Source organism: Cheilinus undulatus, linkage group 19 (assembly GCF_018320785.1).
Source record: "Cheilinus undulatus linkage group 19, ASM1832078v1, whole genome shotgun sequence".
NCBI classification, from domain to species: Eukaryota; Metazoa; Chordata; class Actinopteri; order Labriformes; family Labridae; genus Cheilinus; species Cheilinus undulatus.
This window is the reverse complement of record NC_054883.1, coordinates 25,304,231-25,320,911: the sequence shown is the minus strand read 5'-3', so window position 1 is coordinate 25,320,911 and position 16,681 is coordinate 25,304,231. Positions and strand designations below refer to the sequence as shown.

The following is a 16,681-nucleotide window of genomic DNA, read 5'->3' as shown; positions in this document are numbered from 1 at the left end:
TGGTAAGACCAAAATTGAGCTTTTTGTTCATCAGAAAAGACGCCAAACACTGTACATCACCACAAATACACCATCCCCACTGTGAAACACAGTGGTGGCAGCATCAGGCTGTAGGGGTAAATATTTATGCAGTCACTTATTTTAAATTACATTTTTATTTAACTGACATTGCTTTATAGATATCTGTTTCTGCTTTGACATTAAAGAGTTTTATTGGTCAAAAAAGCCAAATTATATTGACCATGATTGATTTATAAAAACAATACAAGGGAAAATCATCCAAGGGGGTCAATACTTAGGACTGATACTTGCACCCAACTGGCTGATTGATTTCATGACTCTTTGGAAGGTAATTCACAGTTTTCCAGATATACTAGCAGGATTTTAAATGCATAAATAAACTGTGTTCATGATAGGTCAATTGAGAACTGTGTGTTCCCTTAGCCCCCCCTCTCCTGTGCTGATCTCTCCTCTCTCATGTTTGTCTTGGCTCATGTAGTGAACACCTTCCGGAAAGCACCAAACTTTTACGGGAGTTTTCCAGGACTCACACAGGCGAACATTTACACAAACGTCCACACATAAAAGGGTTCCTGTACTGGCATTAACACACCCACACAAATACACAACCAAATACACAACAACAACATCAGAGGAAAGTACACAACAACATCAGATGGGGAGACAGCTTTTATTTCCACTGAGTTCAGGACGGTTTACTCCTCAACGAAAAGACAACAGATGTCACATTTATTCAGGGATATTATTTTGTAGGACACACAAAGATCCCTGAGTCTTATGGAGTCCTGCTGACCTCGCCGTCAACAAATTTTTCTCCATCCTACTTCTTATATCTCAGCATTTTATTGAACTCTCTTCTATCATCCTCTCACTGCTTTGCTCTCCTGTTGGGTTTTTCTCAGATTGGGCTGTTGGTGGCGTGTTACCAAGGCTTCGTGGATGTGGTCATAGCACTCGCCCAGTGTCCATATCTGGATGTCAACTGGCATGACAGTGAGGGGAATACAGCACTCATCACTGCTGCTCAAGCAGGTAACACACACAGGAGCTGTGCTTGGAAATACAGTGTAATGAAAAAGCATCAGCCTCCTTCCAGATTTTTTTTTCTTTTGCATTATTTGTCCAACTTAAATGTTTCAGATCACTAAACAAATGTTAAAATTGGCCACGAACACATCATCTTGCTCTCTGTCCCTGCCTTCTTCTCCTCCATCATCCTAAACATGCTCTCTGTCCATGGCTTCTTCTCCTCCATCATCCTCATCTTGCTCCCTGTCCCTGCTGTCTTCTCCACCACCCTCATCTTGCTCCCTGACCCTGCTTTCTTCTCCACCACCCTCATCTTGCTCCCTGTCCCTGCTTTCTTCTCCACCACCCTCATCTTGCTCCCTGACCCTGCTATTGTTTCCTCCACCACCCTTATCTTGCTCCCTGTCCCTGCTTTCTTCTCCATCATCCTCATCTTGCTCTCTGTGCCTGCCTTTTTCTATATTAATAGTTATTAATCATTTTTGTGTCCATGTTTGATTTTTTAACTCTGAGGTATGTCAACATGTGCAAATTGTCAAATTTTATTTTCATATTGCTAACCATTCCTGCTTTCTTCTCCTCTATTATGCCCATCAGCTTGTCCTCTATCACTGCTTTCTTCTCCTTGATCCTCATCTTCCTTCCACCGCCTGCTTTCTTCTCCTCCAACATCCTAATTTTGCTTTCTGTCCCTGCTTTCGTGCCCCCATAATCCTCATCTTTCTCTCTGTCAATGCCTTCTTCTCCTTCATCCTCACCCTCTTCCTCTGTGTCCCTGCTTTCTTCTCCTCCATCATCCTCATCCTCTTGCTCTCTGTCCCTGCTTTCTTCTCCTCCATCATCCTCACCTTGCTCTCTGTCCCATGTGCTCTTCTACATTAATAAAGTTATTAATTACATTTGTGTCCATGTTTGAATTTTAAACTCTGAGGTGTGTCAACACAGAGGCAGATTTTTTTGTCTCACTGCTATCAAAGTTTAGCAGTACAAAGCACAACATTTTGGTGTTTGCACATTCAATATAAAAGCATTTGATGCCAGTGTTGAAGGGGAAAACTGAAATTTACAGATCAGAGCATTTAAGATTTCAGGGATGCTGTTTCCTGATTCACAGAAGAAATGATGAGCATGTAATGTGAATAAGGACCAGCTGAATGTATGGAGATGTTATTGTTCAAAACATGATAACAAGTGTAAATGAGTATTTAGCTGCTGCCATCTAAGCCTGTGTTGCAGTAACAACAACTCTCTCTATGTTCTTCAAGGCCACATAACAATCACCAACTATCTGCTCAACTATTACTCTGGGCTGGATATTGAGAGGAGGAACTGTCACGGCTTCACGGCTCTGATGAAAGCTGCCATGCAGGGCCGCGTGGAGTGCGTGCGCTCGCTCATGATGGCAGGTGAGGAAAGAGTCTATAATTACACTATCTGGGTGGTACACAACATTGTCTTTCTCAGGAGCTACCCATATAAAACATATTATGGACAGAGGCAAACTCCAAAAGTCTTTTTCTTTCCTAAAAATAAATTGTTATATAGAAAGTGGATAAGGAATGAAAAGAATGATGCAAAGTAAAATTAAGGAAGGCGTTTTTCATTTTGACTGATATAGATGCCCCTCATCAAAAGTCCTTTATGCTCCAAGTCTTTGTTTTTTGTGTATCCTCCTACCGCTATGTCCTCTTTTCACTCTTCCACCAGGTGCCGCTCTGGATTCCAGAGACTTTGGCCGCCATTTCACTGCCAGGGAGTGGGCATTATTTACAGGCCGATATGAAACAGCATGGGTGATGACCCGGCTGATGGAACGACCCTACCCTCGCCAGTACTGTGACACATACAGGTAATCTTATGCCTTTATCTTACTCTTAGTACCTAAGAATCGGCCCATTTCCATCACTGCTTCACTGTAGTCAAAACTGAGATCTAAAGCAGTAGGATGGAAAGCAGGCTGACTCCATGTGTGAAGAGAATCTTACTGACCAGCTTTCAGGACAGTAGAAATATTCAGGGGAATAAATAAAAGGTGTATTCATATACAGGTCTTGTGCTTCTCTTTGCCCCGAGGAACTGACTTTTTTTTTGCTACCCAGCATCTTAACAAGCCGTTTGAAGAGCAGATTCTATCAGAGCAGCTCACTTGAACATCCTGACCAATATTCCAGCTTTGTATGCCTGCTTTAATCATTTTATCATTAGGGTTTCTGTACAGGTCTCACAAATGTGTACATTTAATAGGGGTGTGCATTTCAAGGAAAATTACTGTTTAAAAGACACTGTCAGTTAGTCAAAGAAAATTCACAGATCTCTAGAGATGTACTGGGATATTCATCTGAGTTTGTTAGCTTGATGCTAATAAATAATGGAAGTCACCCATTACAAGCTAATAGATTTAACATGAAAACATGACAACAAGTGAACAAAAATTTAGAACAGAACCGGGGATAAGTGGGGTACAGGGCTTGCCGAAGACTTCAGGAACACCTGAGGGAGGGAGAAATGCAAGGAAATGTATGGTAAATATAATATTTAGGGTAATGGTAGCAAGTTTCTAAGACTTGTGTAACATTATTGATAAAACAACATGAGTTCCCTTACGATCAGTAATGTTGTTTTATCATTAATGCTACACAATCCCATGCTGCAACATGTTTATTTTGCTTGGATAAAATTTATATCTTATTTTAAACAGATCAAACTTAGCTCATCAAATACTTATGCTCTATTTATCACTCGACGCTGTCGTTAATGGTAGCAGTAACTAACAATCTGTATTCAAACAAATGCTCATCAACAACGCACATGTGCTCAAGCAGGGTCCTATTTCTACGGTCCTGAATCTGCAGTCCCAAAACTGCTGCCTGGGAGCCTGCTGATACCCCCTTCTCAAAAATATACAAGCTAGTCCCATGCAATCTTTTAATTTTTATTTCTATTGATTATTAACTGATTAAGAACTTGAAAATCATTGCTCATCCATATCCTATAGTCGATTTTCTCCTACTATAAGGGGAGACTTGTTCTAGTTTCTCTCTGCAGATCTCAGTGGATTTATTTCACATTTTTCTCCCAGTCTAGAGTGGCCCCCACTGGCATCACAAGTGGCCAAAGCCCAGGAGCCTCGCGGCTGTCTGAAGCGTCTGTCTGATACCGTACGGAACGTATTCAACATCGCCAATGTCACCAACCCTGAGGATGAAGGAGTCATCGACCACATGGTTTCCATAACAACTGCAGTGAGAAGCCCTTTCATCGCTGTGGCATGCCATACAGTGAGTATTTACATGATTGTTAATTTCAAATGAAAAAGCCATCGCTACCTAACCTTGCAAAGCAGATGGATACGCCCGTTTCCGTGTTTCTTACTGGCGAATCCATCTCGCAAAGCTCCCATCTGAACTGTTTGAGCCCAGTTAGAAAATGCTGTATATGAGTGGTTTTTCAGGTTAGTGCGTCAGGTTAATCGCTACCATCATAGATTGTAAAGGGTTGGAAATCACAGTTCTCTGTCTTATTTCCTGTTTTACACAACTGTCTAACTTTTTAGGATTTGGTGTTTGTTGTTTGAAGTCTCTAACCAAACTGCAATATCTTTCCTGCATTTCCAGAGATAATGTAGAAATACAGATGCATTGGCACGGAACTTATATCATAAATGAGCTTTAAGATAAAGGATTAGTCCGTATTACTATTTGTTAAATAAACATGTTTGCCTTGAATAAGTGTGTAAAATTCCTTTTATCAGTCAGTGTGATCGCTGCTGTTTCATACAGATGATGTGCAAATAAGTCAGTGATGATACATGACTAATGATGCTTGAATCTGCCACTAATTAATCTTCTATGTATTGACACATCATCTGCCTTTTCATGGGATTTAGTAAGAGTAATTAATGGATGTAATTAATGTGGGTATTATCTGATAAGAAGGTAATTCATGCAAGATTAACCAATATGCAGAAGAATGGAGACTTAGCTCTGCTTTTTGTTTATAGAAATTTCTATCATCAACAGAGCTGCACATGTGCCTCCCCATCTGACCAATCAGATTTGCCTATGTAAATCCTGAGTCTTGGAAACCCATGCATGATGTCATTATTAGTTAAAGCCTATCACATGCTGTTGTTTTTGTTTCAGGTCTGCCCTGACAGTCCCCCAAGTGTTGGCAAAAGGAGCCATGCGGTCCCTGAGATCATCCGGCAGCAGCGTGCCAAAGAGCTCCGCTCCACCAACCCCAACAGAGCAGACAGCCACCTCAAACTCTTCCAGAACTCTCGGGTCACGCTGGTGGCTAAGCATTCAGCAGACCGCCGGGCCAGCCTTCAGGCTCAGAACCTGGTCCCCCGACACAGGAGCTCCAGTCTTGGTGTCGTGACCTTCAGTGAAACTCTGGACCTGCGGAGGACCAGCCTGCTGCCTTTAAACATGATGCTAAGGAGGAGCAGCGTGAGGCCAGGATTCAGCATCCCTAAAGTGAGGGTGTCCAAGGCACCAACGCCTACTTATGAACCAGAGAAGATCCGCAGAAAGAGTAGCTGCAAAGATGGAGGTGGGCACATGCTGCAGATCCCAAAGTGGCGCTACAAGGAGCTGAAAGAGGAGAGGAAGAAGGCAGAGGAGGCGGAGAGGAGGAGGCTAGAGGCTGTGACCAAGAGACACCTCACTGCTGGGAAGAAGAAATGAAATCACTGCCTCAGAGGATGCCACGTTTACTAAAAGGAGATAACTGTGCAGAGCATTACGTTTAGTTTTGATGTTTTCTCCCTGGGAGATCAGGGTGAACCTCCTTTACCAGCAGTGTTTCACATGGACCACAGGAGACTGAGGCTTTTTCAAAAATGGTTTCCAGAGCAGAAACACACCTGCACGCTTAGTTTCCCATAATGCCGAGGTCAGACTACACAGATCTTTTGTCTGTTATGATGCTGTTGTCAGGTGATCACAGAGAACTTGTGCCATGACTTGATGACGGACTCCATGGCTGACAAAAAGTTGGATGAATAGCCATTATTTTTAATAGGATTTAATTGGTTGATTAAATTAGTTGGCAGATTAATCTGGGCCCAAGAAATAATCAATAGTGGAATAGATCTCAGATTAATAAGGAGTATTAATAATCGATAGAAATTAATGATCTCCATCCCTACTCCAGTCTATCGTAGTCGTCCCTCTTCACCACATCATAAAAGCAGGGATGTTGTTGTCAGAGCTCGATAAACATTTCCTCTGTCTCATAGTTCCATAGCCCAGCTCGGACTTTATTCTTCTTTCGCTCCACTTTGTTTAGGCTCATGACTTTTGTTTTTTGTCTATGCTGTCATTGGCCAATACTGATACGATGAAGCAAGTCATAGAAGGTGGTAAGAAACATTCAACTTAGTAGAGTGTTAGGAGTACAGTCCCAGATATGCCAGGGCTTTCGTTCACTGTGACACAGTTCACGCTGATTTTTTAGAGCTGACGGGACCCATCAACAGACAGGGCCTTAATTGTGCCCATAATATGGAGTCTGACCTCGGCATAAGACGTGGAGAGACTGATGACCAGGGGATCTGATACTTGAAGTCTTTGTAGCTAACTTATTTTTTCATATTTATTACTTTTAGAGGGGATGGAAAAGTTTACATTTTGTTACACGTTGGGTGTTTGCCTCCTCAGTTTTTTATATGACTGTAAAGAGCAGCCAGACTTTATTAACACTGAAACAGCAGCAGATAACTTTATGAATCTGCCTGGAAACAAAGGACAAGCTACAGACATGATGGAGAGATGTTTTCAGTGGGGACACTGATGGATAATGGACTATGGAAGCTAAACACAGGCTTAGTGAGGAATACATGGAGCTGGGCAGCAATGATCTGAGACGCTTTTTTATTTTGCTTTCTAATGAAAAATCCAAGAATGTATTTAGCATACATATTTTGTATTAGATAATGCTTTTTAAAGATGTTTTTAAGTTTTTTATCCACTATGGACTTTTTCATATATTGTTGTGTAAAAATGAAGTTTTCTAGTCTTTTGCCTCTTTTTTAAATCTTACCAGGGATAAAAAAAAAATGTCTTAGTCCTTCCCAAATGTTTACATTTAAAACCAAATTAACACTGGCTTTAATAGTGATAAACTAAGGCTGGCTACACATCAGGTGATTTTCAAATCCAAGTCAATGTTGGAACACGGGACCACAAACTAAAGGACAGCTTCAGTTTCTTATATTACTATTCTCCAAATTCAGTCATGCACATTTAAGAATAGTAAACATACTTACATCTGAAGGATTTTTTTAACATCACTTTGATTTCTGCATAAATCTTGCCAAATTATCATGTTTATTTTGCATTTAACTAATTCCATGCATTTATGGACAAAGTGGAATATAAAAATTGAAATAATCTTACAATATTCTTTGTTTTTTGGAAGGCGACCCTCCTGGGGGTCCCAACCCCCATGTTGAGAACTCAGCCAGACTGTCAGACTACACACTTGCAGTTTGAAGGATTTCATAGCATAGATTCCACAGAAAAGATCTCAGAAAAACTCACGTTATCAAATGTGATCTCAGAAGAAAAACATAAGTAGAGGAGGATGGTCATCAGCTGGTTCTTGGGTGGGGGGAGTACAGGTAGGCTGAGAAGACAAGACAGTTGTTACCTGCCATGTTTAGGAGCTGTAAAAGTATGCCTCATCTGGTTGGAGATGCTTTCCTCTTTGCCTGTTCTCTTGGCTTTATTCTGTAGGAGGGAGCTTGATCTAATAACTGAAAATATTTGATATTTATTAGGGTCGTAACAGTGTTTGTATTCACAGTTCAGTGCATGTAGTCACATGCCAAATAAGTCAGGGGAAAACTCAGGGAATAAAAAAAATAAATAAATATTACAGTATTTACTGCCAGTACAGGTGGCAGTCATGTTCATTAGTGTTTGATAACCGCTATTAAACAACCAACGAAGAAGAGGAATACACTAAGGAGACAAAATACACAAAGAAGAAAAGTTGGCTTCTGCAGAGCAGGGAGACCTGCTAGGGTTTTCTCACTTATCTCCGCGCTGTTTTTAAAAAGACTCTGGATGTGAAAGCAGAGTGTGTTGAAGATATTACAGATGCTTATACATTTTTAAAGGCTATGCACGAGTAACCCCTGCACCGGCTTTTTACGAATGACGTGAATAATAGATCTGATACACTGCTCTAAAATGCATGTATTTATTTTCATTGTTTCAAATCAGGAGATATTTTAGGCTGCTCGTTTCTGTGTTGCTTTTTAAAAATTGTCCTCTTTTTTGTCTCATGTCTAATCCATCACAGGCCATACCAACTATCACAGATAGCTCTATCTGGATTAAACAAACTCTAAGCTAATGTTAGTTTAAAAAATAATAATTTGGGGAAACCTAGAATTATAAATCTGGGTCTTTTGGTTCCTTTTTTATAGATAACCTATACTGAACTGTGGCCTCTGTGAAATGTTACACCCCTAATATTTATGGTTTCAAATTTGGCTCTGACTTAATTGGGTAAAGTTCAATATTTATGTTGACAACAAACTAAGGGGATTATTTGGACATCAACTCTTAAAATTGGACCAGTCCCCTGATCTAGGAGGGCAAACTGGGCCTAAAACCCCCACTAAAATTCTCTAATGTGAAGCCAGCCTTACATAGTGACTGAGTTGGGCGTATACATGGAATGGATGGTGTTAAAAATAAATAAATAAACATGTCTGCTAACAGTGACTGTTTGGAAACATTTATGATGTATTGCTTTTATTTAATTAAATGTCTTGACTGTTTTATGCAGGAAAATTAATTAGAGAAAGATTCTTTGTGGTATTCATGAAGCATCAGAGCATCGAGTATGGATTAATGTGCAGAAAATAACTCTGTAGGGATGTGAGTCTGAGAAACTCTGAAAGTCCAAACAGAACTGAGGAGATAATCCCAAACATATGGACCAGCTGATAAAAACAGTATTAGCCTATAGAACACAAGGTCAGCTCTGTTTTAGCATTAGAATAGTGAAAATAATGGGGCAAAAAAGCCTGCAGTTTAACACAGAGCCGGGGGAGAGCAATGATATAACAATGTTGAGATTTTTCACAGCACAATTTCACGCTCCTAACTCCTCATGGCGGCTGCAGCTTAAGTGCCATCCAAGACTGTGTGTCTAATATACATGGTGATGAGTTGCTCAGGGGTTACAAGGCCGCTGTGCTGCCAAATTGTTTCTTCAAACAAACTTCATTGACTTAAGAGTGGTAGACGGCTCAGATAGTGCCCAGAGGAAGTCATTTGAACATGACAAAAGATGAGCACATTTACTGAACTCTGCACTTCATGGACTATTAGCATATTTCACATTAACATGAGGAAACGATTCAGATGGAAAGACCTTTAAGGGCTTTTCTGACCATTAAACAAAACCAAAAGTACTGGTAAAATGGGACATTTAAAGAAGGCATTTCAACAGGAAAAAACCTCATGAGTGGGCGGGGTATCACATGCAGTTCAATGTGATACACTTGAATTCAATGACTTAGCTGAAAAAAATTAGCGTATAAAATATGAATACAGAGCAGGTATTGTGAAATCTTACTACTTTCACCATTGTGACTTACTTTTCCTATTTTGCCACTTGTAACCTACTTTGCCACTTTTCAGCCTTTAATGATTATGCTGCTTTTTAGGCACTTGTTTGCCCTATTTTTGCAAATATTAACCATTTTTTGTCCTTTTTGCCTAGTTTTGCCACTGTTTTGCCACTTAAGACCAATCTTTACCACTTTTTGAAACTTTTAAGGCCACTTGTCTCCCATTTTTGTCACTTTCTTACCATATTTTGCCACTTTTAACCCATGTTGTCACTTATAAGTATGCCCTATTTTGCCAAATGCTACCAATTTTGGTCACTTTTTACCCTTTTTTTTGTGCTTTTTGTCCATTTTTGCCACTTTTGAACAATTTTTCTGTTTTTTGAACCGTATTTTTCTTTTCTGCTGCATCAACATTTTAAATTGTAAATATTATTCAAATACCACTCTTCCAGAGGTTTTGGTAAAACATGACTAAAAAAAATCCAACATGGATTCTTTTCTTTGAGTAAATGTACATTTATTTTTTATTGAAAACATTCAAACTTTATATTATTTATTTGGTTTCCAGATTTCCAATTTAGAGTCTTTGAATTGACAGTTTGAAATACACATGGACATTTCTATACAAAAATATTTCTAATCAGTCGTATTTGGTTTATTTTTACATCAAATTTAAACTGTAAATTGTGCGGTTATGTGGCCACAGCTGCTTTATGTTTTAAAGATCACAGCCATGACTTCATAATTTATGATTAAAATAATTTATATTCATCTGTGTAGGCAAGAATAAAGCTGACATTGTATGTGAGCTAGTTAGATGTAATTGATCCTCAGTAATATTTTAATAACTTAGGTTTTAGAGATAAAAAGAGACAGAGATAAGTTTATTCTCCAGTAGGAAATGAACTCTATGAGTGTATTATGGGTGTGTGTAGAGGACATAACACCAAACCTATTAGTCCTGAATGCATCCGCCAATATTTAGGTCATGCTTGTGGCTCACACAGCTGTTGGCTTAGATTGGAACCTGAGATTATGAGGCACTTCAGGCTTGGTCAGCGATCCCCCCACCTCGACCCAAATCCCTCAGAGAAAATCAAAAAAAGGGCCAAATCCACAGAGGGCCACGCACTGATAGTATGAGATATTACATCATGCTGTGATGCTCCAGACCGATTTAAACAGGATGACCTGGATCTGGATCAGCACTAACAAACCTGTGAGATAAGGGGGGATTCCTGTCTGGGGCCCTCTGCTGGTGGGTGTTGGTACAGTGTGTAAGGGTTTAAGAGCATTAGAGTAAATCTAAGTGGGATTATGCAGGATTATGTATGCGATGATATTCCTTTAGGGTACAAACTGTAAAGATAGAAATGGAATCATCCATTCATGTTACTTGTTTGTTACTTCTGATTAAATTATACATTTCTTAGTTGGAAAAAAATCAACAAAAATGGTGGAATATTTTACATTCAGGTTACCTGATTTACAAGTTACACCTTTTTAATGGATTAGGAATTATCCCTCTGCTTAAGTACAAACTTCCTATTTATTTCTAAAAGGCACAATATGGTAAATACATCTCACAGCTTTCATTTATCTACTGACTTATCTTTTCTTTCAGGATGTTGTGTTTGTTTGTTATTATGAAATGGTTTCAATTTTCTCAGATGTCCAAAATATCATAATGTTACCCCCTCCTTGTGGTAGACTGATTTTTTTTTTAACCAAATCCGCCATTTTTTCCCCATTTAATTCTTTTCATTCTAATGTGTTTTACATAATTACTTTAACCAAAACAAACGCTCCTCTAACAGTCACAGTCCTCCACTGCAACAAAAAAAGGGTTTAACCCTCTCGAACTAGCCTGAGATTTTGAAAGCTGATATGGAAAGTCTACTTAGAAACTCCACATAGAAGCCAACCAGGCTTTCATGTGTTTAACTCTGAGGAGAGCCTTCATCTAACCACGCTACCATAGAGCCCAGATCAGGGAAGGGCTGCAGTGATGGGTTTCCTTCTGGAACTTTGTTGCATCTCCAGGATCTCTGGAGCTCAGTCAGAGTGACCACCAGGTTCTTGATCTCCTCTCTTACTAAGGCTCTTCGGACCAATCAACTTCTTTGAGGAGAACAATATGGCAGCTATGGGCGGGGTTTAGTTGCCTCCAGTGCAGAGATTAGCCAGGATGTAGCTGCAATTGGTGTATCCAACGGCTGCTGCCGTAGTAGCTGTTAGTTTGGATGTAAATGTAGAAAAGTAGCAGTTTAATTGGGACTGGACCACATTTTCTTTCAAAACAAGGTCTGATAGCCACACTGAAAAACTGTCTCGGCAGAGAAGATGTTCTTTGCAAGTCTCTCGACCGGCCTTGGCATCACTTTTATTCGCAGAGGAGTGCCGCCATTAACAACAATGGCAGTACACAACCTCATTTTGTCTCATCAGTCTGATTTGCCCATTGTGAATGTGACAGACAGAACATTCCTCCAATCACCTTCAGATAATTTGTTGGAAACTCCTGCCCTTCCCAAACACTTTCTATGGGAGCTTTCCCAGATGAATGTGCAACACATCCATGCAGTACAGAAAGCAGTCTATCTGATGTCAGGTGACTTTCTAAATGCACTATACATAATTCACATGGTCACCTGTTCAGGTTGGGAAATCTAAAATTTCATGCTGAGTTATGGAAAACCATATCCCTGATGCAATCACACAGTGGACAGCATGTTTAAACTCAGACATTTTAGAAAATATGTCCTATCATTTACGGCTTATAGAAACACTTCACTGGATGCTTGATTTAAACAAACTGTTACAGAACAGGGAAGTTAAGAAAAAAGGGGCTAATGATTAGAATTATTTAATTTCCTTGTCATAAATGTAAAAGTTGTGAACATCACCGAAGAGTTTATTTATGAACAATAGTGATAGAACATGATGTCCTAGTGGTCACAGTATCCCCATATTTGATCTGCTGTAGGAAGAATTCTATCAGTCGTCCACTGCAGCTCTCTGGAAATATTAACTGTATAATTCAAACTTCCTTTATTAGCATTTTCTCTGAGATGATACCGTGATGCAATCAAAGATAAAGTAGGTCCTTCTTAATGAATTCCATTTCTAAAAAGCATGAATAAATGAAAATGTCTCACAATTAAATCAGCATCAGAATTATCTCCAACATGTGGACTAAAAATGAACTTCAAGTGGCGCTGCTCTGGCTGATAAAGAGGGAGAGAGCAGCTCTGTCCCAGGAGCTCTGATAACGCCAAAAACTGCTGCTCTATACCTTTTTTGCATCAACGGAGCTAAAAATACATCATATTGACTTCAGAAATCCTGTCGATGTGCCGCTTCAGGCTTTGGTACAGTGGGATCACGGCAGTATATGTTTATTTCTCAAAGGTAGTTGAAAGTGTGGTCAGTTTGGTTTGATGAAGCTGGAGCCAAAATGTCAGAGTAACTTGGTCATTTTAGCCCTATCGCTCTGACCGGGAGCACATCCTGAAGGCTCCTCTAGGTCACCAAAATCCCTCATTCCACTGTTGCTAGTTGACTCGGTAAACTCCAGCCTCTGCAGAAGGTTTTCAGGTGGTTTGGTCGCAGAAATGACCGGTCTCAACTGGCTGCAGCCAGATTTAATGTTCCTGAGGAGCACACGGCCAACAGCTGGTGCTGTGTACTGAGGTCTAATGTAATAATGAGAAGGACTCAGTGCTGAGGGTAAAGTGCAATAAAAGTGTAACCCTGACTGCTGTTATGGAGCTGCAAGGGAAATGTAAAAGCACATTTCACACTGAAAAATGGATTACTCCTTTAGATTGTTTTTATAGTTTTTCTACCTAAATATGGCCACATACAGGGTAGTCAGTATGAGTCTACCATCTCGGTCAAAGCCTCAGTGCAACTACTGAAAGATGACATCACAAACTACCCATTTCCTTTAATTTCAACTTCAACAAATCAATACACTGGGAAAAAATCATTCACATTCTCAGCAAAGACCTGGAAATTTGTTCAGAAATGCAAAGTTTTAAAAGTGGGATTAAAATAGTCAATAATTGTGATTAATTATCTAAACTCAGCGATCAATCACATTTGACAACATTAACGGGTTGAGAGTCCTGGTATTTAAAAATCAATCCTGTGCTAATGTACCTTCTCCACTGTGGAATTTATAGGCAAACAAGCCGAGATTTGAAGCTGGACACTGATGTATTTTTAGCATCCTCTCACGCTCATTCTGCTCCTTCAGTCAGTCTAATAGGCCATGGCAGCGGACTGGAGAACTGCACACGAGCATGGAGAGTGGAGGAGAGCGTGTCTGCTTTAATGGGACTTTCAGCCCGCTGACAGAGGCCTGCACACACCGAGCTGGCCGGCCGGCACAGGCTGCTTTATTGGGCTAACATAAACTGACAGAACACCTGGTTGCAGATGCTTGTGTAAAGATGGATTACATGCACTAACACCTGGTGCACACTGTGTTCCAGTGTGTGTGCGTGCATGTTTGTGTGGGAGCTACTGGAGAAAAAAACAACAGACAGCTCTTGGAGATGTTTCTGTTTCATTTCAAAACAGCAGCTGAGCCCGGGCCCCTGAGCGCACGGTGCTAATTCACTGTGGGATGCTCAGATGGTTCAGGTTAGGTACAGGTTACAGTCCATCAAGTGGGGCTATTTCAACTTTATCAGAGTGCAAAAAAGGGAGCATCACTCATCTTCTTCAGAAGTTATATATAATCTTTATAATTCACTGTGTACTTTTGTGTATGTGAGAAATCCCAGATGTTTACTTGACTGGTCAGAATTTCTAAGTACGAGCACACTGGTCGTACTTCACCACCAATCTGGACCTTAGACCACTGAGATCACATGGTCCAGTTCTTTTTCTCCTTAGCCCAGGTGAGACTCTGATGACATCTTTGATTCTTCATTCATTATCTTTAATGAATAATGAATGATTGATCTAATATCTAAAAAACGCTTTACAGGGTTTTCTTCACATTTTGCACAAATGTCCACTCTGACTCAAGGTTCAAGGTCCAAAACCACTCCAGACCTTTATCTTGACCCACCACCGTACTTTGACTGACTGCTAACTGTATACCTCACATGCTACCACTGGCACTGACAGGGAGGGCTACACGGCTCTGGACAGTGTTGACTTTGCCAACAGTCAGAGGTTGAGGATTGCTGAATTGCGGTTCCAGAGGCCCCATTCGCGGTACTGGATGGTATTTCAAAGATGGCATCATGAAGAAGGAGACTGACCATGTACTTGTAGGTGGATGCTGGAGGTTGCTCAGCGACCACAGGTTTTCAGGAGTTCCCTGTTTTTTAGTGACCATCTGCTTCATGGTTGCAACTCAGATGTTGTAGCTGAGGTGCTCAAAGACAGCTGATTCTGGTCATATAAAATTTGATGTCCGTTGCCTGAGGGAGCCAGACTTGCAAAGGCACATGTGGCTTGTGATCCTGAGTCTCTCTGGGCAGTTTTAAAGTCTTGTACCCTGGCTGCTGCCAGTGAAATGCATCCCGACTTACCAAGAAGGAGGAGGGTCTTCATCTCTTGCAGGGCAAGACCAAGCGGCAACCTCCGGTCCTGAAAAATGAAGCCAATGCAGAAGTGCAAAAAATTGCTATACCACAAGTGTCCACTTGAGGCTGGCTGCAGGAACACTGGAAGTCCTGTCTGGACACATGTTAAACAGCCGGTTTTGATACTAGAAATAAACTGGTTTACAGCCTGGTTCAAAACACCAAACGTGTCTCATTAGCTAGTGTCTTACTGTGCTCCCACTGTACGGGGGTTGAATTTTTTTGTACCACAACCGTTTGGATTATATTTAGGATGAAAGCTGATTGGCGTGTCTCATTTGATTGACAGATAGCTCGGCAAGCAGAGGCTCCGTTTCTGTCAACCAGAATGCTTGCTAGCAGGCTGACAGGAAGTCGTGCTTAGTGGGCAGGCCATTAGGGGGATCCAAAGTTCAGTTGAGACCGCGATTTCAATACGGAAGCCTCCACGGATTAGCTTTAAGAGCCATTTGAGTCCACCTATTGTAAGCAGATGCCTGATGTCACACGGGGTTTGTTCAATTCTTTCTACACTCTATGGGCAAGACTTGATGGCAAAACTGAACTTAGCCGGAGACTAGTGCGAAAGCAGAGCAGAGACTGTAGATGTCCTTGTGGGGGCTCTTAACTTGCTGAGTGAGGAGGCTGAAGTGTTGGGGATGCACATCTCCTGGGCCAAAACAAAGATGCTGGCATTTGGGGATGCTGCCATCAAATCTGTGTTTATGAATGGTGAGAGCATGGAAGTAGTAGATCAGTTCATCTACCTTGGCAGCAAAAATCCATTGATCCACTGATCAACTGCAGATTTAGACTTGTGCATGGTGCATTGGGTTTGTTGAGCAAGACATAGTGGTGCTCCCGATATCTGAACATGCAGATGAAAGTGAAAGTCTCACTCCTTGGTCCTTCAGGTTTTACTATACTCTTGTGAGGCCTGGATATTGACCGATGGTGCAGGTTAATCTCCTTTGTGACACCTTCTCTTCTCTTGGATATCGTTGGCAAGCCTGTGTGTCTAAAGCTGTTATGTTCAGTAGGCTGACGATGGGAAGGGTCAGTTTCCTGATACAGGAACAGCAGCTAAGCTTACAGGCATCTGGTGTGCTTTCCCAGGCCTGATCTAGCAAACCTTGTTCTGGGTAACCAGGGTCTGATGGGTTGGTCCAGCTGCTGGGTGCAATCTATGCAATGTCGATGGTGGCCAGAGTGGCCATCAGGAGGCCTGAGCAGTGCAGAACCAAGGTTGACACGGCAAAGTGCTGAACTGCTATATGCTCCCATACTTGACTGACCACAATGGCATATGACTTGCAGGCAGTGGTTCTAGTTTTTGAGTGTTACCCTGTTTCTAAGTAAATAACTCATGCCGTCTCTTGGTACCGCTTTTTTTTCTCTTCCTTGTTTGTCCTTAAACTCATAAACCTCATGGTTTATCAGGTTATTTCAC

The 16,681-nt window shown here is 40.9% G+C and overlaps 1 protein-coding gene across 1 annotated transcript in view; it reads left to right on the top strand.

The window, feature by feature from the left end:
* The window catches only part of ankrd33ba (ankyrin repeat domain 33ba), a 35,580-nt gene extending 26,814 nt beyond the window's left edge, over positions 1–8,766 (top strand). The window contains exons 2-6 of the mRNA XM_041813703.1: positions 924–1,053; positions 2,316–2,456; positions 2,758–2,899; positions 4,130–4,328; positions 5,193–8,766. Of these exons, the coding sequence (XP_041669637.1) occupies positions 924–1,053; positions 2,316–2,456; positions 2,758–2,899; positions 4,130–4,328; positions 5,193–5,738 (1,158 nt within the window). The 3' untranslated portion in view covers positions 5,739–8,766. The remainder of the gene's footprint in view (positions 1–923; positions 1,054–2,315; positions 2,457–2,757; positions 2,900–4,129; positions 4,329–5,192) is intronic.
* The last annotated feature ends 7,915 nt before the right edge of the window (positions 8,767–16,681 follow it).